Source organism: Bubalus bubalis, chromosome 21 (genome assembly GCF_019923935.1).
Source record: "Bubalus bubalis isolate 160015118507 breed Murrah chromosome 21, NDDB_SH_1, whole genome shotgun sequence".
In the NCBI taxonomy this organism is placed as follows: domain Eukaryota; kingdom Metazoa; phylum Chordata; class Mammalia; order Artiodactyla; family Bovidae; genus Bubalus; species Bubalus bubalis.
In genome coordinates, this window is record NC_059177.1 from 29,941,263 (window position 1) to 29,964,102 (window position 22,840).

Sequence of the window (22,840 nt, forward strand, 5' to 3'; positions counted from 1 at the left end):
ACTGATCTGCAGACCATTGGTTCTCAACTGGAGTCCGTTTTGCACACCAGGGCACATTAGGCAGTGTCTGGAGACTTCTTTGATGATCACAACTGAGGGAAGCATTCTACTGGCACCTAGTGGGTAGAGCCCAACGGTGCTGCTGAAGATCCTACTGTGTGCAGCACAGCCCTCAGCCACAGAATTATCCAGTCCCAAATGTGACATGGCTGCTGTTGAATCCTGCTGAGGATTCCTCAATGTAGCACATTGCTGTACTTGGTTAGCTATACTTGCTATATTTGGTTAGCAAGCATTATTTACTGCCTCCACAGTCTAGTCTGGTCCCCTCAGGGTTCCCTGATGAGTCTTTGTTTGGATTTTAACTATTGTTGAAGTACTTAAATCACATACTGGCCCTGAGAACAATAGCCAATGTGATCACTCCTTGAGACCTTTTCTGTGCCAGGCGTTGTTCAAGGCATATCATGCAAAGAGTGTAAGGTACATTTGACCCTTGAACTACACAAGTTTGAACTCTGGGTGTCCACTTGTATGCAGGTTTTTTCAGTAAAGACATACTACAGCACTGTACAATCCAAGGTTGGTTGAATCCCCAGATGTGGAACCACAGATGTAGAGGGTCAACTGTAAAGTTATACATGGTTTTTCAATTGCATGGATGGGTTGATGCCTCTACCCCCCACACTGTTCAAGGGTCAACTGTAGATAATATTATTATCCCATTTTCTTAATGTAAAGTCTGAGGCTCTGAGAGGTTAAGCAGCTTTCTTGGGTTATTTCTGCAGCTGACCCAAACTGTAAAAAAAAAAAAAAAATCATTGGTTATTACATAAATAGCATGTGAATGTAGTTCAAGTCAAAAAAACACATAAAAGCACACACAGAAAAAGAAATCTGTTACTCCTCTTGCTGCCAGCCATACCTTTCTTTCCCAGAGGCTGTTTGTTCTCAGTTTCTTGGGTGTCCTTTCAGAAAGAGTCTCTTTATTAAAAGATAGATAGATATTAATAATTTACACAGGATGATAGGCTACTGTATTAGTTTCATAGGGCTGTCATAACAAATCACTTCAGACCGGATGGCTTGAAACAACAGAAATTTATTGTCTCACAGCCCAGAATCTGGGAGTCCAGTTGCTGGTAGAATAAGTTTTTCTGAAGGTTCTGAGGGAGCATGTTCATGCCTCTCCACTAGCTTCTGTGGCTGCATCACTCCAATCTTTGCTCCCATCTTCACGTGACCTTCTATGTCTGTATCCACATTTCTCTCTTCTTGTAAAACCAATGTCTTGATTTGAGCCTACCATAGTCCAGTAGGACCTCATTTTCTGCAAATAAGGTCACATTCCAAGGTACCAGGGATAAGGACTTCAGCATGTTTTTGAGGGGAACACAGTTCAACTGTCAACAGCCAACAAGTTTTGCTTGTATCTTACTTTTTTTCATTTAATATGTGTTGGGTATTGGTCCGTGTCTACAGCTAAAGAGTTGCCCTTTCAGTGGCCATATCAGATGCCACTGTATGAGCATACCATAATCATTTAATAAGTTCTCTGTTAGTGGATGTTTATGTTTGACAAATCTTCTGTTTGGTACTCATTATTATTTCTTTCCCTCTATTTTTAGAGCATAACCAAGCAAATGGGAAAATAAATTACTCCCCATACATTCATATGTCTCTATTTCTCAGCCAGAAATGACCAGTAAAAACCTATTCTAGAAAGTCCAGAAATCTCTTTTGTTTGAGCACAGTTTCACAAACTCTTGTTGAGTGATAACTGTTATTCACAACCTTTGCTGGACATCACCAGCAGCATTTGGGGAGCTGCTAAAAATACAGATTGTGCATTGCAGGCAGATTCTTCACTGTGTGAGCCACCAAGGAAGCCCACAGATTGTGGGGCCCCACACCAAACCATCTCCCAAGGAGGTAAGGCCCTGGGAGGCATATTATTAAGAAACTACCCTGTGGTTCTAGCAGATAATTCAGATAGAGAGCCCTCAAACTGTGTGCCTTTAATTGTGTCTTGTACTGGGAAGCTGGTGATAAATATAGTTCAGTCCTTGACCTCAAGGAGCCTGTGGTTTCTTAAGGAAAACAGAACCTTGAACAGATTGTTATGATCTAAGAAAACACAAGGAGCCATCAGCACAGCCCAGGTGTAGAGGCTGGATGGGATGCAAGGGAGGGAGCTGATGCCTTCGCTGAAAGTTGGAAGGTAACAGTGGGCTAAGAAGTAGAAGGGCGATCTGGGCAGAAGACACAGTGTAAGCACAGGCACAGTGCAGAACCCCATTTATGTGTGGGGAGAACCTCCAATTTGTGGGTGTCATTGAAATGCAGTGCAGGAGGTGGGAAGGAAGGATGTGGGTGTAGGGAAGGCAGCCAGTGTTACATCACACTGGCCTTCTGTATCCCTCCTGGTCTACTCATGCCTAAAATGAAGCAGCAAGCTGATACACGATTGGTCCCTAAGGTCCCCTCAGGCAAACTCTCTCACCCAGGAGGGTGAGCCCAGAGGTCTGAAGAGACTGATAAAGTGTGTCTCAGTCATGCTCTTGACAGCCTGAGCCCCGGGGTGGAAATGGTGACCGAGACGACCAGAACCAGCAAACGTTAAGTTGCCATCAATAAGAGCAAAGGAGTGAACGGGGAACAGCATCCCTTACAATCCCATCCTTGTATTTTAAGGAAACTGATGATGCAGAAATTGGTAAGAGGCTGGGGGAAGGTGAAAAGAAACCAGAACCATGACTATATGGAGGCTAGCCATCTGGAGTCAAGGCTGCCTCATCAAACAATCCCTAATTGTTTTTAATAAGGTACATAAGTTATGCTTGGCTTCCTCTGCTCTGTGCAGTCTCCCTGTTGAGACTGTTTTTTATTTTCTTATGAAACAATAAGGCCAATATAATTAAACAGCAGTGAACATATTCGCTTCCCAGTGATTGGTGCAGGTAATTATGAGCACCTTCTTGGAGGAAGGGTGGTTGTTTTTCTTCTTCGTGTTGCAACTTTAATAAAGAAGGAGATGGCAGGGAAGATGAGTGCTGGTGAAGTTCCAATCTTCATTTGTCCTTCCATTTACAGAAAAGAAATGTTCCAGAGCAGACTGGAAGAGGGCCAAGATGGAAACACATGTCTGTCTGGCTCACCATACGTACTCATGCCTGGCACAGTCCCTGGTACTTAGAGGATACTTGGTAAATAACGATTGACTGACCATATAACAACTGACTGACCATCACCAAGAGAAGGAAGGACACAAATATTCTTGGACTACCAACTCAGCACCAGGCGCCATAGAAAGATGATTACGATTGTCCTGTTGAACTTTCTCCTATAGAATCGGGGACCTTTTTAAAATTGCCAAGATTGGCAAACGGGGACTAAAAAAATTGAGAATTGAGTGTCCTGGGACAGCATGCTTAGGGTCAGCATCATGATGTAAAGGAGGTAAAAGGATGGTACAAAAATATTTTTAAACAATCATTTTCAGAGAGAACAGGGAGCAATACAGCATACAGAAATGAAAGCTGGACATTTCCAGGCCTAGGAAGATCTGAAAAACAAATAAGCACCCGAAATATAATCCTCATGGACTAGGAGGACCAGTGAAGTAGGAGGGCAAACAGGAAATCACTTTGAGCAGGATATGGGGTCACAGGCATTTTCCTTTGGCTGCTGCTTCTGGAACACATGCTGCTTGTCACATGGTGAAATGCTTCCCGTGTGCTGGAATGTTATGCCTCTGAAAGCCCTGTGAGACATATTCTAGAAACCATAGTTTACCAACGAGGAAACAGATTCTAGAGGATAAGAAACTGGCCCAAGATCCCACAACAGAGACAAAGCCAGGCTCTAAAACCAAACTGAGCTGTCTCCAAAACCTGAGTCCCGATGTCTGCACTTGAGTTCAGTTGTTCAGTTCAGTCACTCAGTTGTGTCTGACTCTTTGCAACGCCATGGACTGCAGCACGCCAGGCTTCCCTGTCCATCACCAACTCCTGGAGCTTACTCTAACTCATGTCCATTGAGTCAGTGATGCCATCCAACCATCTCATCCTCTGTTGTCCCCTTCTCCTCCTGCCTTCAATCTTTCCCAGCATCAGGGTCTTTTCAAATGAGTCAGTTCTTTGCATCAGATGGCATCAAAGTATTGGAGTTTCAGCTTCAGCATCAGTCCTTCCAATGAATATTCTGGACTCGTTTCCTTTAGGATGGACTGGTTGGATCTCCTTGTAGTCCAAGGGACTCTGAAGAGTCTTCTCCAACACCACAGTTCAAAAGCATCAATTCTTTGGTGCCCAGCTTTCTTTATGGTCCAACTCTCACATCCATACATGACTACTGGAAAAACCACAGCTTTGACTAGACAGACCTTTGTTGGCAAAGTAATGTCTCTGCTTTTGAATATGCTATCTAGGTTGGTCATAGCTTTTCTTCCAAGGAGCAAGTGTCTTTTAATTTCATGGCTGCAGTCACCATCTGCAGTGATTTTGGAGCCCCCCAAAACAAAATCTGTTACTGTTTCCAAGAGGTGACTGTACTTGAGTTGCATTCCATTTTACCTAAACTTCTCACTTTGTCTCAGATACAGACACGGTGGTTCCTTATAACTGATTCTGTGCCTCCATCTCATGATTTCCATATTGGCAATATGAAGTCACATGCTATTTTTAGTAAAACAGTAGCAGATATCCATACATGACCATAGTCATTCAATAGCTTATCTTTTTAGTGCTACAGGGAACTGAGAATGAATGGGACGTGGACCCTTGAGAGACTTAGTATTTAGCAGCTTAACCAAGGAACTGGGCACAAAGAACCAAGTCACCTGTGATTATACTGGTAATAATAGCATGTTCTTGATGGCCTGCTGTGGGCCTCCACACTGAAACACATTTTCCCTGTGCAGAGAGGTATATAGGCAACAAGCCCCAGGAGCTCAGGTGAGGAGCCGTGGCATTGAGTTGGTGGCATCACAGAAGACTTGTTACAAGAGGTGACATTGAGTGGAAACTGGAAGACTGGTGAGACCCAAGGACAAAGAGGGGATGGATAGGTCATGAGGTGACTGGTGAGGGGATTCTGAGTGGGTGCAGGCAGGAGTATGATACCAAAAGGGAGGTGTTGGGGAGAGGCTGACCAAGATGAGTCACACCAGGTTACTACAAGCTTGAAATGTCAGACTGAGGAGATTGAGATTTAATAGGTGATATGGAGCTGTTAAAGTCTTTAGCCATCTTTTTTTAGGAACCCAAGGAAATCAAGCTGTTCAGAAATACCCAGTGAATTTGATAAACAGCAAATGGTTCAGAAGAGTGCCATGTCTCCTATACCTGCTGGACTGCTTCAGTTAACCAGAATAGGCGCTTACTCCGATTGGCCTAGACATGAGGAGCTTAACTGATTACAGTAAATTGAGATTCTGGAATAAGGTTGATGACTTAAGACAGAGCCAGATTGGAAACCCATGCCAGTCTGTGGGATCCAGGTCATTCTCCATCTCATGGTTTCTCTCTCTCTTCTGTAGGACTCTTGGGTGGCTCCTCTGGCCCGGCCCAAGCCCTGTCCTCTCTGCAGTATTTGTTACAGGAGTCGATCTCTCTCAACAGAAATGCCACCCTCCTGGAATCTAGCCTCTCGGCCCGGGTAGCCTCATGTGCCTGTCTTTGAACCAGTCTCTGAGATCAGAGAGCCACATGGTCTGCTGAGCCAACCCTGAGTGTTGTTTCCACACCTGGTATTAGGAGTGCAGTAGGCCTGCATGCACCTGGAGGACTGAGAGTGGGGAGGAGTGCTTCCTTAGAAAGCAAAAGTCCAGGGTGTTGTGAGTAGGATGAAGAGGAACACTGGCTTAGCAGACGGAAACAACCCGTGTCCATGACATAAGCTCTAAGGGACCCGGCAGAAGAAGGACCTTTGGGAACACATGGTGAGAGTGTCAGTTCTCTGAGGCACATGAATCAGAAGCATCCTCCAGGATCCCTGATGGGCTGCTCGCTTGACTCCTGTTGCTGGGCCCCCTGTGGAATTATCGATCGCTAAGAGGAGTCTTTAGAGACTCTCGAGTGGGATGGGGAAGTGGAAAGCCAATTGCAGAAAGTAGGAGTTCTGGTTTTTCTCAGGGTTTAGGAGCTGCAAGCCAGAGGAAGCAGTTGATGTAATCACTTCTGTAGTGTTAGGCCTGCAGTTGCCAAATCAGGGTGAAATTTGCATGCTGGTTTTCTATGCAGAATGTTGTTCTCATGCTAATAGAGTTGCTGCAAACACATCTGCCCACCTTATGAATAAATCCTGTATTTCAACCAGTCTCCTGCTGTTTGAGTCTCAGGAACACCCAGGTCTCCTTCTAATGTGGGTACTGATGGGAGAAAAGTGAGGGTTTTTTGCTTGACCCAAGATACATTTGAGAGCTAGGACTTTAAGGGTAAGGGTGAAGTTGTTCTTTGTCACAGACGGATCCTGGTGAGCAGTTCCTCCTGAACACAGTCTAGAAGTCATCCACACAGGCTGTGGGACCACCGACAGCTCTTCAGAGATTCTGGCCTAAGGTGGTCTAAAGTGAGTCTCCCTATAGATCCATTCCTAGCCTGGCCCTGGCTGCTTATAGAGGCGTTTGGGGAATTTTTTTTTTTTTTTTTTTTAAAGCAGCATTGGAGGTAAGGAAGGAAGGATTGGGAGTTTAGGATTACCAGATGCAATGCCAACTATTATATATAGGATGGATAAATAATAAGGTTCTACTATATAGCATAGAGAAATATATTCAATATCCTGTGATAAACCTTAATGGAAAAGAATATGAACAAGAATATATATATAAACATATATATGTACATATATAACTGAGTCCCTTTCCTGTACAGCAGAAATTAAATAACACTGTAAATCATTATGCTTCAGTAAAATTAAAAAAAAAAAAAAAAACAGTACGAAAGCCTAGGCTACCATTAAATCTAGTACTTCAGTTAGATAGTCCGTCTGTCTTGGGCCTCAGTTTTCTGATCTATAAAACTGATAGGCCTTGGCTACATAATTGCTGTTGGTATAGGCTGTGTGTAAGTGCTCTGAGACTAGAATTTCTGAAATACAGCTAACCCATCTGGAGGAGCCCACAAAGTAATAGTGCTCAGTAATTGAGCATCAGGTATGTGGATCTTCCTCAATTTCTGGTGGGATTGTGTCCCAGTAAACCCACCACAAATTGAAAATACTGTAAGTTGAAAATGGATTTAATACACGACTTACCCAACATCACAGCTTAGTCTCAGTTCAGTTCAGTCACTCAGTCGTGTCCGACTCTTTGTGACCCCATGAATCGCAGCACGACAGGCCTCCCTGTCCATCACCAACTCCCGGAGTTCACCCAGACTCACGTCATTCGAGTCAGTGATGCCATCCAGCCATCTCATCCTCTGTCGTCCCCTTCTCCTCCTGCCCCCAATCCCTCCCAGCATCAGAGTCTTTTCCAATGAGTCAACTCTTCGCATGAAGTGGCCAAAGTACTGGAGTTTCAGCTTTAGCATCATTCCTTCCAAAGAACACCCAGGGCTGATCTCCTTTAGAATGGACTGGTTGGATCTCCTTAGTCTACCATAAAAGTTCACAGAACACTTAAGTTAGTCTACTGTTGGGCAAAATCGTCTAACACAGAGCCTATTTTATACTTGTGTTGAATATCACATAATTTATTGGATACAGTATCAGAAATGAAAAACAGAATGGCCATATGGGTACAGATGAATGGTATTGATTGCTTACCCTCATGATTACGTGGCTCACCAGGAGCTGTGCCCCCTGCCTGTGCCCAGTATCACAAAAGATTATTGCTAGCCCCCCAAAAAAGTCAACATTCAGAATTCTGTTTCTACTGAATCAAATACCACTTTTGCACCATCAGTTCAGTTCAGTCGCTCACTTGTGTCCTACTTTTTGTGACCCCATTGACTGCAGCATGCCAGGCTTCCCTGTCCTGCACCATAGTAAAGTCAAAAATCGTTAAGTGGAACCATCATTAAGTTGGGACAGTCTGTAATTCAAATTCAGACCTGAAATCAGACATTCTCGCCTGAGAGTGATTTTGCTACCAGGAGACACTTGACAACTCTGGAGGCTTCCTCAGTTACCATGGATGCAGTGCTCTGGGACTCTAGGGTGGAGAGGCCAGGGATGCTCCCTGCAGCAGGTAGTATTAATACATCCCCTACACTGAGTGTGAGCCACTGTGCTTTTCTTGTATTGTCGAGGTTGAGAAATTGCCTTTGGGAGTTCAATTTGTATTCCACAGTCAAAAGCCCCACCTGTGTACCATGATATCATCAGTCTTATCCTCTAGGTTCACACCTGCTTGGTTCAACTGAGAAGCTGCTAGAAGCTGTTTTTTGTGATACTCATAAACTAGCTACATATTTTCTGGTTTTTCATTTTGATTTTCTCTTAATATATGAACCACTTTCTATACTGTGACACATGGTTACCAAAGCTTTTTTCCCCTTCTTCCCTCTTGTGTTTCTTCACACCACACCAGTTTGAAGTGGGGGCGAGAGGGACATCTGTTTGGGCCTGAGCCTCTGGAGGAGGCCCTAAAAATGTCTTGAGAAGAACTGAGTTGGAGACCAAAGAGGCGGCTATGTGTGGAGGCCCTGGGCAGCCCTCTCAGCTCCAGAAAGATGATGCTAAAAGAAGCGCTAAGTGCTCCCATCTTGTGTTTATACTATTCCTATTTCACAAAGTGGAAAAAAAAAAAGTTAAATTAAGAGGTGCTCACCAGCCTTTAGGAGTTGGAGATTTTTTGTACTTTTTCAGAGCCAATCACCCAACCAGAGGACTTAGGCATTTATGAGATGAACACAATGTACATTAGATATGATGGTGTTTGAGGTACCAAACTATTTATTTGATGGAAGGTTTTCCCATTTTCCCTAGTTGATGAACTGTTCATGCATGACTTATCTTGAGTTTGGTTTGACAAAGTGAGTGTTGCTAGAAAAGGAGGGAAGAAGAAAACTAATTGATAACACAATGGGCTCAATCTGCAAATGACCCACCTCCTAGCCTGCAATTCTGGGAGGGTTGCAACTCTAAAAAGAGGTGGTGATATCATGACTTTGGTTTAAATGCACTTTGGAAAGATTACATAAAGAGACTTTCTCTAATGGATAAATAGGAGCAACTTAGAATTTTAGTCTCATGACTATTCAAGGAAAAGGATTTTCTAACAAGAAGTATGTATGCTAAATCAAGGTCTCTATGGAGAGCTTGTTATGTAAAATAACTGTAAAATTTTGAAGAACTCTAGAAGGAATATAGTTGTTATAGACCATTTTGAAATCAAGACACACTACTGAAAATTAGTTTCATCATTTTTAGGGTAACATATAATCTCCACATGGAAAGGCACATTTATAGTAGAACTTGACTTTGCTGTCATGGAGGAGGGAAGGAAGCAGTTTGGCCAGAAACGTCAAATTTCCTAGATGCTGAGGTTGTTCTAGATGAGTGAGTGGTGATTCCAACTTGTTCATTTCCTTGAAGCAACTAACCCATCAAGATGTCTCCTGTACTCTCTGACAAAACACAGAGGCATCGAGCCAAGTGAGCCCATCTCAGGAGGCACTGACTCTTTTTTTCTTTCCCCCTTGTTTTAAAAAATTTTATTGAAGCTTAGTTGACATTGTTGTGCTAATTTCTTCTGTATAGAAAAGGAACTCTTATGCATCTATATTCTTTTTCATTTTCTTTTCCATTATGGTTTGTCATAGGATATTGAATATAGTTCCCTGTGCTATGCAACAGGACCTTGTTTATCCATCCTATGTATAGTAGTCTGCCTCTGCTAATCCCAAACTCCTGTTCTTTCACTCACTCCTTCACTCCTCCTCCCCCTTGGCAACCACAGTTCTGTTCTCTGTATCTGTGAGTCTCTTTTTGTTTCATAAATGTTGATTTGTATTGTATTTTAGACTCCACATATAAATGATACCATATAGGATTTGTCTTTCTCTGACTTACTTCACTTAGTGTGATAATCTATAGTTCCATCCATAATGCTACAAAAATGGCATGATTTTATTCTTTTAATGGCTGAGTAATATTCCATTGTTCCATTGCATTCCAACACACACACACACACACACTATGGAATCTCTCTCTCTCTCTCTATGTGTATATATATATATATAGGCATCTCTCTCTCTCTCTCTCTCTATATATATATATATCACATCTTCTTTATCCATTTCTTTGTCAGTAGATGTTTAGGTTGTTTCCATGTCTTGCTATCTTGGCTACTGTAAATAGTTCTGTTATAAAACATAGGGATGCATGTATCTTTTTGAATTATAGTTTTTACCTGGGTAGGTATGCCCAGCAGTGGGATTGCTGAATCACATGGCAACTCTATTTTTAGTTTTTTGAGAAACTTCCATGCTATTTTCCGTAGTGGCTGCACCAATTTACATTCCTACCAACAGTGTAAACAGATTTCCTTTTTCTCATGCTCTCTCCAGCATTTGTTATTTGTGGACTTTTTACTGATGGCCATTCTTATGTGTATGAAGTGGTACTTGTTATTGTTTTGATTTGCGTTTTTCTAATAGTGATGTTGAGCATCTTTTCATGTGCCTGTTGGCCATGTGCCTAATGGCCATCTGTATGTTTTCTTTGGAGAAATGTCTATTTAGGTCTTCTGCCCATTTTTTTTTTTTTTTGATTGGCTTGGTTTATTTTTGTTGTTGTTATTGAATTGTCTGAGCTCTTTGTATATTTTGGAGATTAAGCCCTTGTTCATTTATTTGTTTGCAAATATTTTCTCCCATTCCATAGCACTGACTCTTTATCAATGCATTTCTTTCTGTGAGTGCTCTTAACCAACATTTTCTGATAAAACTCCAGTTTTGAAGGTATCTTGTCCAAGAGCAATGCAGTTTCCAAGTCAGATGTTTTATAAGTGACATCTGTCTTAATCAGATTGCATAAGCAAATGACTTGTTCCAGATTGGTAACAATATTTGCTTAAGTATTTGAGAGGGAATTTCTCCTTTGAAACATCAGAGTCCCAAAATTATGTTCCTTATCAAAAAAAAGTCTTTTTTTTGAAAAAACTTTTGTACTGGGATATAACCAATTATGATGAACCTAGACAGGGTGTTGAAGAGCAGAGACAAAGGTCTAATAGTCTACTACTCTGCCGACAAAGGTCTGATAATCAAGGCTATGATCTTCCCAGTGGTCATGTATGGTCGTGAGAGCTGGGCTGTAAAGAAGGCAGAATGCCAAAGAATTGATGCCTTCGAACTGCTGGAGAAGACTCTTGAGAGTCCCATGGACAGAAAGGAGATCAAACCAGTCAATCTTAAAGGAGATCAACCCTGAATATTCACTCTTAGGACTGATACTGAAGCTGAAGCTCCAGGATTTGGTCATCTGATGTAAACAGATAACTCATTGGAAAAGTTCCTGATGCTGGGAAAGATTGAGGGCAGAAGAAGAGGGTGTCAGAGGATGAGATGGCTGGATGGCATCACCAATGCAATGAACGTGAACTTGGGGCAAATTCTGAGAGATGGTGAGGGACAGGGAGGCTTGTGTGCTGCAGTCCGTGGGGTCACAACGAGTCGGACATGACTGGGCAACTCAACAACAACAACAGTAATAGTCATAGTTTCAGATATGCAGTTGACACCATCCTTATGGCAGAAAGTGAAGAGGAACTAAAGAGCTTCTTGATGAAGGTGAAAGAGGAGAATGAAAAAGCTGGCTTAAAACTCAACATTCAAAAAAACTAAGATTGTGGCATCCGGTCCCATCACTTCATGGCAAATAGATGGGGAGACAATGGAAACAGTGACAGACTTTATTTTCTTGGGCTCCAAAATCACTACAGATGGTGACTGCAGCCATGAAATTAAAAGACGCTTGCTCTTTGGAAGAAAAGCTATGGCAAACCTAGATAGCATATTAAAAAGCAGAGACATTACTTTTCTGGCAACGTTTTGTCTAGTCAAAGCTGTGGTTTTTCCAGTTGTCATGTACGGATGTGAAAGCTGAACAATAAAAAAGGCTGAGCTCTGAGGAATTGATGCCTTTGAACTGTGGTGTTGGAAAAGACTCTTGAGAATCCCTTGGATTGCAAGGAGATCAAACCAGTCTATGCTAAAGGAAATCAACCTTGAATATTCATTGGAAAGACTGATGCTGAAGCTGAAGCTGCAATACTTTGGCCACCTGATGCGAAGAGCCGACTCATTGGAAAAGACCCTGATGCTGAGAAAGACTGAAGGCAGGATGGGAAGGGGAGGACAAAAAACCGTACGGTTGGATAACACCACCGACTCAATGGACATGAGTTTGAGCAAACGCTAGGAGATAGTGGAAGACAGGGAAGCCTGGTGTGTTGCAGTCCATGGGGTCACAAAGAGTCAGAAACAACTGAGCAACTGAACAGCAACATAATTAAAAATGTTGTGCTAGTTCCAGCGAAGGGACTCGGTGATACATACACATGTGTCCTATCAAAGGAAGTCTTAAAGCAAAGATAGGGAAGTTGTCACCAATAAGCCAGCCTTTGCCAGAGATGTCTGTAATCAGCTTGCCTCATGTTCGGCTTTTAAAAAAATTGTGTCAGTATTTAAAACCCAGGATATTGCATGCAACAAGTTGGAAGTTTCTGACTCTCTTGATAAAGTAGAAGGCCTGGTGTTTAAGCCCTCCATCCCATGATGGGAAGGAGCTGGGCAGCAGCTCCCCTGAAGTGGTCATGGTCTGTCCAACATGCCATAGTCCCCACCCTTCTCTGTTGTTTTCCGAATGCAGTGCTTGGTGTCCTTGATCGTCTTTAGACTGGCCCACTTTTCTGATTGCTCTTATCTGCCTGGTTTATCTGTACACTTGCATTTCAACCACCACCACAAGGGAAAAGATAAAGGTGTTGATTGATGGGGTGAGGGTGTTTTCATAACAGTTTTGGAAAGTAAAGGCAGAATGATAAATTCTGTCTGTAATTTATGTTTGATTTTTTTAAAGTACAACGACTTGTCCATTATTGGACAGTAAAAGATAATTTGCGTCTAGCACAGCTTCCATTAGAAGATGCATATCACTTAGCCGTTTGACACCAAGATGATGTGAGCAGAGCTGGCTCTAGACCGAACTGTAGAGTGTGCCCAAGTGGCTTTGTATTACCTCTAGCCAACCTCTTCCTCATGTTCCCTCCTTCCTACTTTAATAACTCTGTGTCCTTACTACTTAATCCCCCCACCTTGGATGTAGCTGTTTTTAATAATTTTTCTCTAAATTTAAACGACGCCATTAGAGAAAGATTTTTCACTGAAAGATATCTGATGATACCATTCCTACTAAGAGAGGGAAAGCTTAAATTATTTCCTGTTGCTTCTATCCAAGGATATTAGTATTTCTGTTCAAAGGAGAAACTTGAAACTTATTGGGTGTACAGTTGTAGACTTTGGGGATTGGACAGAGGTTAAGGATCCTTTGGCTAAGGTGTTAGAGCCCTTCAAATACATGAAATCAAGCACTTATTCCTGAAGTTGACCCTAAGTGTTACTTGAGTCAAAACCTGGATTCATATTTGACTAGTGTAGATTAATTACAGTGCATCTGAACTTGGGTCTTTGTCAAGCTTTGCCTTGACCAGTGTGTATGTGCTCAGTCACTCAGTAGTGTCTGACTTTTTGTGACCCTGTGGGCTGTAGCCTACCAAGCTTCTCTGTCCATGGAACGTTCCAGGCAAGAATACTGGAGGGGATTGCCATTTTCTACTCCAAGGGATCTTCCCAACCCAGGAATCAAACTTGCGTCCCTTGTGTTTCCTGCAGGTGGATTATTTAGGATTTAGGATTCTTTACCACTAACGCCACCTGGGAAGCTCTCCCTTGATCAGTAGTGATAGTAAAAGCTTTGGTTTTCTTCTCTGTAGTGTAGGAGGGTTGAGTTAGATACAGCATTACAAATTCAGGGTACTGGTGTCACTCACCTCGGATCACTTGCTCAGTACCAAGCTTCCTCTCAGATTCCACCAGCTTTTCATCAGAGATCTCCAACCAATCAATACCAGTTCATCAGAATTGGCTATTGTCGTGGAGCCAGTATTGGACTCCCAGGAGATAAATACAGAGGTCCCTGTCTGCTCTCTCATTCCATGAGTTCAAGGACCATATGTGGGTCAATGTTGAATATTCAGTAGGCAAAAAAAAAAAAAAAAAAAAAAAAATCATTGAACATGTGGCTCCTTTTACAGTCAAGAGAAGTTAAAGCAGTGATTTCCCCTGAACACTGAAGAGGGATCTCTCATCTCACACAGGTTCTCACTAGATGAAGTGGTCAGGTTATTTAGATGAGGTTGTGCTCTCAGGGTGCACCTTTAAGACAGGCTGTTTCTGAAATCACAACCTAACAATCTTGAAAATTGGGCAAAAACAGCCCCAAAGAGCTGTTTCTACTTCAGGTTCTTTTTAAGACTAACGTGAATTGTTTGGGACAGAGATTGTCACAAGAGACACCAGAGAGGCCAAATCTTCAGGCTGCTGCTAAGTTTCTTACCTTTGAGTTTCAGAGTGAATGAACTGAGGGGACATGGAGCTGGGGGTTGGATCTGTGACAAAGCACATGTCCACGAGGAACAACTGAGCTGAAATCTGACGCCTAGAGCCTCCATTCTTGTGTTACTCATCCAGATGTTTCTCCTCGGGATCAGGGACGGGCTCTCACAGACAGCCTTTTCAGCTCTCAGAAGCACTACTGGGTTTTCCTGAGAGCATTATAAGTTAGACATTCCCAGCTTTGTTTGGATTTCACCTATAATGCATTTGTAATAATTGTTGGACCCTGTCTTTTATTTGCTCAAAATGCTGCAGAAGTTTTTGTCTCACTCACAGTGAAGCCAAAGGCTTTTCCAGTGGCCCACAATGTGCTGTGTGATCTGGCTGTCACCTCTGTCTTACCTTGACTGCCCTCTTTCTCTTTTAATATATATATTTTGACTTTTTAATTTTATTTGTTTTTACATTTTTTTAAATTTTTTGAAATAGAATTTTTATTTTTAATTTTTATTGAAGTATAGTTGACTTATAATGTATTAATGTCTGCTGTATACTAAAATGATTATAGATCTCTATATACACATTTTTAAATATTCTTTTCCATTATGGTTTATCATAGGATATTGAGTATAGTTCCCTGTGTTATACAGTAGGGCCTTGTTGTTCATCCATTCTGTATATAATAGCATACATCTACTAACCCCAGCTCACACTTACTTTTTAAATTTTTAAATTAATTTATTGTTTTATTACTATTATACCTATAAGTATACAGTATACTTTTAATTGAAGTATACTTGCTATACAATATTATATTGTACAGGTGTACAATATAGTGATTCACAGTTTTTGAAGGTTATTATGAAATATTGACCATATTCCCCATGTTGTACCATACATCTTTTGGGCTTACTTTTTACTGATTGTTTTGTACTTCTGATTCTCTTACCCCTACATTGCCCCTCCCCCCTCCCTCTCCCAACTGGTAACCATGAGTTTGTCCTCTAGATCTGTGAGTCTGCTGCTTTTTTGTTAGATTCACTAGTTTATTGTATTTTTCTTGTTCCTTCTGCTGCAGCCATATGCACCTGTTGGCTGTGCCTCTAACATACCAGACCTTCCCCAGGACCTTTGTACTTGCTGATCTCTCTGCCTAGAACGTTCTTTCCCAGGTATTTTAGTGGATCATTTCCTTGACTAGTTCAGTGAGGCTTTCTTTGTCCATACCAGTCAAATATATTATGTTCCCCTCCCAGTGTATTTTTTCCCCATTATTACTTTGTATCATAATATAGATTTTGCCTTTGTCTTCTTCATTCTCTGGCTCTCCTACCTCAGTATAAGGTTCATTAGTGCAGGGATATTTTTGGATGGCTCACTGCTTCATTTCTGGCAGCTGGAACAGTGACTGACACTTAATAGGAGGCCAATAAATACTTTCAGAATGAATGAATGTTTTCACATCCTTTCAGTACCTTTCTCACTTATTTTTATTAACTTTTTTAAGTTGTAAGCAACAGAAAGTCAAAGCTATAATTTTTCTAGTAGTCATGTATGGATGTGAGGGTTGGACTCTAAAGAAAGCTGAGCGCCAAAGAATGGATGCTTTTGAACTGTGGTGTTGGAGAAGACTCTTCAGAGTCCTTTGGACTACAAGGAGATCCAACTAGTCCATCCTAAAGGAAACCAGTCCTGAATTTTCATTGGAAGGACTGATGCTGAAGCTGAAACTCCAATAGTTTGGCCATCTGATACAAAGAACTGACTCATTTGAAAAGACCCTGATGCTGGGAAAGATTGAAGGTGGGAAGAGAAGGGGATAACAGAAATAAGATGGTTGGGTGGCATCACTGACTCAGTGGACATGAATTTGAGTAAGCTCTGGGAGTTGGTGATGGACAGGGAGGCCTAGCATGCTGCAGTCCTTGGGGTTGCAAAGAGTTGGACATGACTGAGCAACTGAACAGAACAGAAGGAACAGAAACCTAATTCATACCAGTTTTAAACAAAAATAGGAATTCATGGGCTTCTATAAATAAGGCATGATAAAGACCTTGATTTTTCTACTACTGTGGATGGGCTTTCTGCATGGAGTATGGATGATACTTGCCAGCAGCTCTAAGCTTCCATCTCTAGTGTTTGTATCCAGAGAAATGAAGAGCCCATCTTCTAGCCATTAAAGGGTGGTGTGGGGACTTGTATAGATGGACTCAGCCAGACCACATGCATCCTTGGATCAGTCCCTTTGGCCAGTGAAGCCTGAAGAATGATGATGAGCCCAGCCTGGGCCATGGCTTCCCCTTACAGCCTGGAATTTAGGGCTGTTTACAAAAGTGTAGAAGAAAGTTGTGGCATAAATGTACTTACTTGGGAATTGTGAACTAGGCACCCATGGATGTCAGCCATAGTCACTCTTCATAACTTGCTCTAATTTGTCTCCCTCCCTCCTGTACCAACCCAACATAGCCTTCCAGAAATGGGCTTAAGGGTTCATTCTTTGTATACATGGTTTCCAAAGTGTGGTATACACACCCCACAGTATATACAGTATAAACCACTGAGGTGTAGAGAGAAAATATTAGAACTTATCTTATTCATATTTAATCTCTGTAAAATATTCATTTTATGTATGGTTTTTATAATGCTCAAATCAGCAGTTAGTAGTAGTACTACTTAATATTTAGTAGTACTTAGTAGGACATTGGTAAAGTAGTTCAAGTTCATATATATATATATATATATATATATTTACATATGTAATTTATAAATAAGTAAAACCCCATATATTTGGCACACTCATACTCAATAGGATACAATATGATACATTAAAAAAAAATAGAGTCTGAGATCACAGTATTTTTTCTTAAAGGATACAGTTTACTATTTTAAAAGCTTCACCTTAAAAGAAATTAGGCAATTTTATCTCCAAATACTTTTTAAATGTTGCCAATTTTCTGCAGTAATGTGTTGTCCAAACACCTGACAACAGAGTGAAGATCATAGGTTGATTGTTTCCTTTCAGTTTTCAGGGACAGTACTTTTATGATTTTTCTCCAAGTTTGAATGACAACCTTAGAGGCAAAGTCTTTTCCAGATTAACACTATGTCTCTGATATACTTGAAATCCAGAAATATCTTTAAAGAAGGCAACTATAATCATGCAGTGAAAGAAAAGTTGTGGGGTAAGGAGAAAACTGATTAAGAAACAAAGAAGGACAATTAATGAAGGCCCAAAGCAGAAAGCAAGAAATTATTCCAGAAGGATGGAAAATGTAGTTAGAGAACAAACCCACATTCAAGTCAGGAATATCTTCTGAATTATTGAAATCTGAATGACTCTCATATTCTATTAAAGAGGGAAAATGGTATTGGAATAAATATTAAAAGGAGTCAAAATCTAGGAGGCATTACTCTTGTCTGAATATTATTAGCTTCCTTCAGTGTACGTATCTGTCCATCCTTTTCCACAAACTCTTATATTAACCCCTCACTCTATCAGTGCTTTCTACAGAGGAAATACCAGGAGGATTCTGGTTAAAAATATGTGTGTGTAGATCACACTCATAGCTGAAGCTATTTCTATAGCACAGCAGGATCATAGAGTGAAAAGTGAAAAGTTAAGCTAATAATTTACTAAGATGACATTATTTGTGTTTAGTCATTAAGTTGTGTCCGATTCAGCGACCCCATGTACTGTAGCCTGCCAGACTGCCCTGTCCATGGGATTCTCCAGGCAAGAGTACTAGAGTGGGTTGCTATTTCCTTCTTCAGGTGATCTTCCTGACCGAGTAGTCAAACCTGCGTCTCTGCATTGGCAGGCGGATTCCTTAACATTGAGCCATCAGAGAAGCCCAAGTTGATATTAGTTGTTCTAATTTCATTTCAACCAATGTGATTTCAGCCTATCATGGTGCCAGGCCTATATTTGGGATTGAAAATAGGTGAGACCTAGTTTCTGTCTTCAGACAGCTGACCACTTTGGGCTGGAACATAATAGCTTCATGAGATGCTGAGTTTCGCCCCACCCCACCCCCACCCCCGCCCCCTGACAAAATAGAAAAAGAGCCAGGGGTTGATTGTGAGGGGCTGGGGGCAGTGAAAAAAAACTGCCTGGGAGCATCAGAGAAGATGACATGTGAATAAGGCCTTAGAGGATATAAAGGATGGTTTCAAATGAAAAAGCTAAGAGGAGGGAGAAACGGCATGAGTAAAGGCAGGAAAGTAAGGAAGACCATGTCTCATTGGAGGAGATGTGAGGAGACCAATGTAGGAGAAAAATGGAGGCAGAGTTTGGCCTTTCTCTTGGAGATGGTGGCACATCATTAGAGGGTATTTTAATTTTTTAAAGTAAAAGATTGGCGTGTACTGGTCTAGTGACAGTTCAGAGGACAAATTGAAGCTGGGAGCAGGGTAACCATTTAGGAAACTACAAAAATAATCCAGATCACAACTCTTAAAGAGTAGAACTGGGGAAGTCATAGTGGGTTTAGCAAGAAGAGAACTAATGTAAAGGAAATTTCTGGTTTTAAAATCAACAGAACTTGATACCTTTATGCTAAGATGGTAGAAAAGAACAGGGATTCAGAGTTGACTATCAGTGTGCAATACAGAAATCATTGCAGTGGGAGGGAGGGAAGAATGGGCTGTCATTTGGTTTTGTTTTATTTTGATGGTAGGGGTAGCTGTTGTTAAGATGATGATGGGTTTAATGTATTGTTTATTAGCTGGGCTTCCCTGGTGGCTCAGCAGTAAAGAATCTGCCTGCAATGCAGGAGTCACAGGAGACATAGGCTCGATCCCTGGGTCAGGAAGTTCTCCTGGAGGAGGAAATGGCAACCCACTCCAGTATTCTTGCCTGGAGAATCCCTATGGACAGAGGAGCCTGGGGGGCAACAGTCCATGGTGTTGCAAAGAGTTGAACATGACTGAAGCAACTTAGCATGACATCATTTCAATAGTCATAAACCATAAGTTTGACTTTTGGGGAGTTATATCATTCCATGAGTTTCAACACATGTATTTATACATTCAGGTAACCACCACCACTATCAGGATACGAAGTAGCTCCATCACCCTCAAACAATCTCTTGTATTGTCTCTGTAGTCCAGTCTCCTCCCTGCTCTCACCAACTCATAACCCTTGGCAACTAGTGACCTGTTCACCATTCCTGTATTTTTATTTTTTCCAAAATGTCAGGTAAAATAATCATATATTATGTAACTTTTGAGGTTGACTTCTTGCACTCAGCGTTCATCCCAAACATGTGCATCAGTGGTTTGTTGGCTTTTATTAATGAGCAGTATTCTACGGGATGGATGTACCACAGGTAGTCTGGCCATTCACTTCTGAAGGACATTTTGATTGCTTTCAATTTGGGGGAATTGTGACTAGAGCTGTTATACATATTTATTTTTCCTCTTAGCAGAGATGTAGTTTTTCTCATTATTTTAAAAAGGAGGGGTAAAATATGCATAGAATAAAATGTCACCATTTTCAATAAAAACATTTTACTAAGTGTACAGTTGAAGGGCATTAAATTAAAAAGCATCTTTGTGTAGGTCTTTATGTGAACATATGTTTTCATTTATCTAGGGTGAGGAAGCAGGAGTGAGATCACACAGCCATTTGAGTAAGTATATCTTTAAATTGATAAGAAACTGCTAAACTCTTTTCCACAGTGGTTGTACCATTCTGCATTCCTACCATCAGTGGGTGAGAGTTTTAGTTGCTTCATATTCTTGCCAGGAGTTGGTACTGGGGATTTTTTCCCCAACCTAATAGGGTGCAGTGATAGCTCATTGTGGTTTTAATTTGCATTTCTTTAATTGCTAATGATCTTGAGAACCTTTTCACGTTGTTACTTTTGTCAAGTGTTTGTGAAGTGTCTCTTCAAATCTTTTGCGTACTTTAAGATTGGATTTTAAAGTTTAAAATTTGTGCTTCTTATGTTGATTTTTTTCAGAGGTGTTTATATATTTTGTATGTAAGTCATTCAGTGGATATATGATTTTCAAATATTTTCTCCCAGCTAGTAGCTTGACTTTTCATGTGTTTTGCTTAGGAAAAGTTTTAAATTTTGATCAAGGACAATTTATCAGTTTTTCTTAAATGGCTTGAGTTTTTGATGTCATACCTAAGAACTCTATGTAACATAAGGCCTCAAAGATATTTCTCTTCTGTGGTTTTCTAAAAGTTTTATAATTTTACATTATTTATAATCCATTTATTTTAAATTAATTTTTATTGGTTATAGTAAAATGGGATTTAGAAATTTGGATTCTAGGTGTTCATTAATAGTTTATAGAAGTGCAATCTTTTTTTTTGTATGTTGACCTTGACTCCTATGACTGTACCAAAGTCACTTATTCTAAAAGGATTATTTTGGTTGTGTTGATTTCTTGGGATTTTTCTGTGCTCATATCATCTGTAAATGTGCACCATTTTATTTCTTCCTTCTAATCTGGATGTCTTTCATTTTTGCTTCTTGAGGGAAGACTCTGCTGAGTACTCCCATTTAATATCTTGGGAACTATGAGATTTTCCACTCTGGCTATTGGGAATCATCCATTATTTCTGGTAGGAGGTGAGCCCTAGGCATTGTTCCTTCTAATCCTTTTGAGTGTTCCCTGCCAACTCTGGGTTTTTGATAATTTCTTCATATGCCTGTAAGATCAGTTCTCAACTGAATGATCCTTCTCTGCAGTTTGCTGTCCATGCAGCCCTCTCTCCTGGTACCTTAACCTCCTTTGCCTTCTTGGACTTTCCCTCCGTGCCCTCAGCTCAGGGAACCTGCTGGCTCTGCCTCAGTTCCCCTTCCTACATCAGTGACCTGATATTTTTCTGCAGACAGTAAGCAGGGGTGATCAGATCATAAGGCTTATCTCTATTCTTTGGGTGATGATAACATACAGGTTATTGCCCTAGAAATGTTTGCAAAAGTTTCTGGAAGAGGTCAGTTGAGCACAAGAGAACAAGGATCTACTGGATTAGTTCACCAGTAAGGAATTTGCAGCTTCCAAGCATGAGTGGATGAAAACTGTGAGTCACATTCCAAGAATCTCAGTAAAATGGGAATAGCAGTATCATCATTGTCATCATCATCTTCACCACTGTTACTTCACAGAGCTCTTACTCTGAGATGAGACGGGAGTCTCCTATGCATTACGACATTCAAGCCTGGTGGTGGCCATGAAGACGTTTCTCTCAGATCCGCAACCCGTGGAAGCGTAATTGAGCAACAGTCCCGCCTCCTGCCCTCTGGTCTGCTTTGTCTGCTGTGCCTGCCACAGCCTTTTCCAGTCAGTGACCCAGTGCCACATGGACACTAACGCATGCCTGTTATTATGAGATACAAGTGACTGACTCCAGCGCTCCTCATTGAGCTCGCTGAAACTTCCTTAGAGCTGTACTGTCATCTAATACTTTCCCTGCTCCAGGTCCCTTGTTTCCTTCTTGTCTCCACAGCATCAGTCAGTCCTGCCTTCTGGTCGGACACCTCTTTTCCTTTGGCTTCTCAGTTTCCCTTGCAGGCAATTTCCTCATTCAGGCTCTGGCAGCACCATCTTGGTCTCTGCTTCTCAGAGTGTCTGAAATAACATTCCTGAAATAACTCTAGGAGGCAGGAATACTCTTTGTTATAAACTAAATTGTGTCCCCCTAAAATCCCTGTATTGAAGTCCTAGTCCCCAGTTTGTATTTGGAGATACAGCCTTTTCAGGAGGTTATTAAGGTAAAGTGAGGTGGTGAGGGTGGGGCCATAGTCTGGTAGGGCTGATGTCCTTAGAAGAAGAGCATGAGAAACCAGAGATCCCCCTCTTACTGCGTGCAGAGGAGAGGCCATGTGTGGATGCAGTGAGAAGGCGGCCACCTGCAAATCAGGCAGAGACTCACCAAAACCACCCCTACTGGCAGCCTGAGCTTGGACTTTTGGGCTCTAGAACTGTAAGAAAATAAACATCTTTTATTTTAGCCACCCAGTATGTGGTATTAATCCAGGAAGCCTAATGAACTATCATTGCATCCCTTTTACAGGTATTGGACCCTGAAGACTGGGTCACACAGATCATTATTGGCTGATCCAATAGTAGATCCTAGGGCAGTGTGGCTATGAATTTAGCCCATCATAGCTGAGCTGTCTTGTCACTCCCTGAGCCTTGGAGGATGGGGAGATGTGTTCCCTGTGGGTAGAGAGTCTAAACTCAAATGAGTTTAGAGGGAAGCTTGGAAAGAGGTGGAAGGGAGTTTGGAGAACTCTCACTCTGCCTCCTGGCTT

General features: G+C 41.4%; 1 protein-coding gene across 1 annotated transcript in view; it reads right to left on the minus strand.

Moving 5' to 3' along the window:
• Nucleotides 1-672: 672 nt before the first annotated feature.
• The window catches only part of LOC102413417, a 46,815-nt gene continuing 24,647 nt past the window's right edge, over nucleotides 673-22,840 (minus strand). The window contains exon 2 of the mRNA XM_044933858.1: nucleotides 673-798. Within this exon, the coding sequence (XP_044789793.1) occupies nucleotides 777-798 (22 nt within the window). The 3' untranslated portion in view covers nucleotides 673-776. The remainder of the gene's footprint in view (nucleotides 799-22,840) is intronic.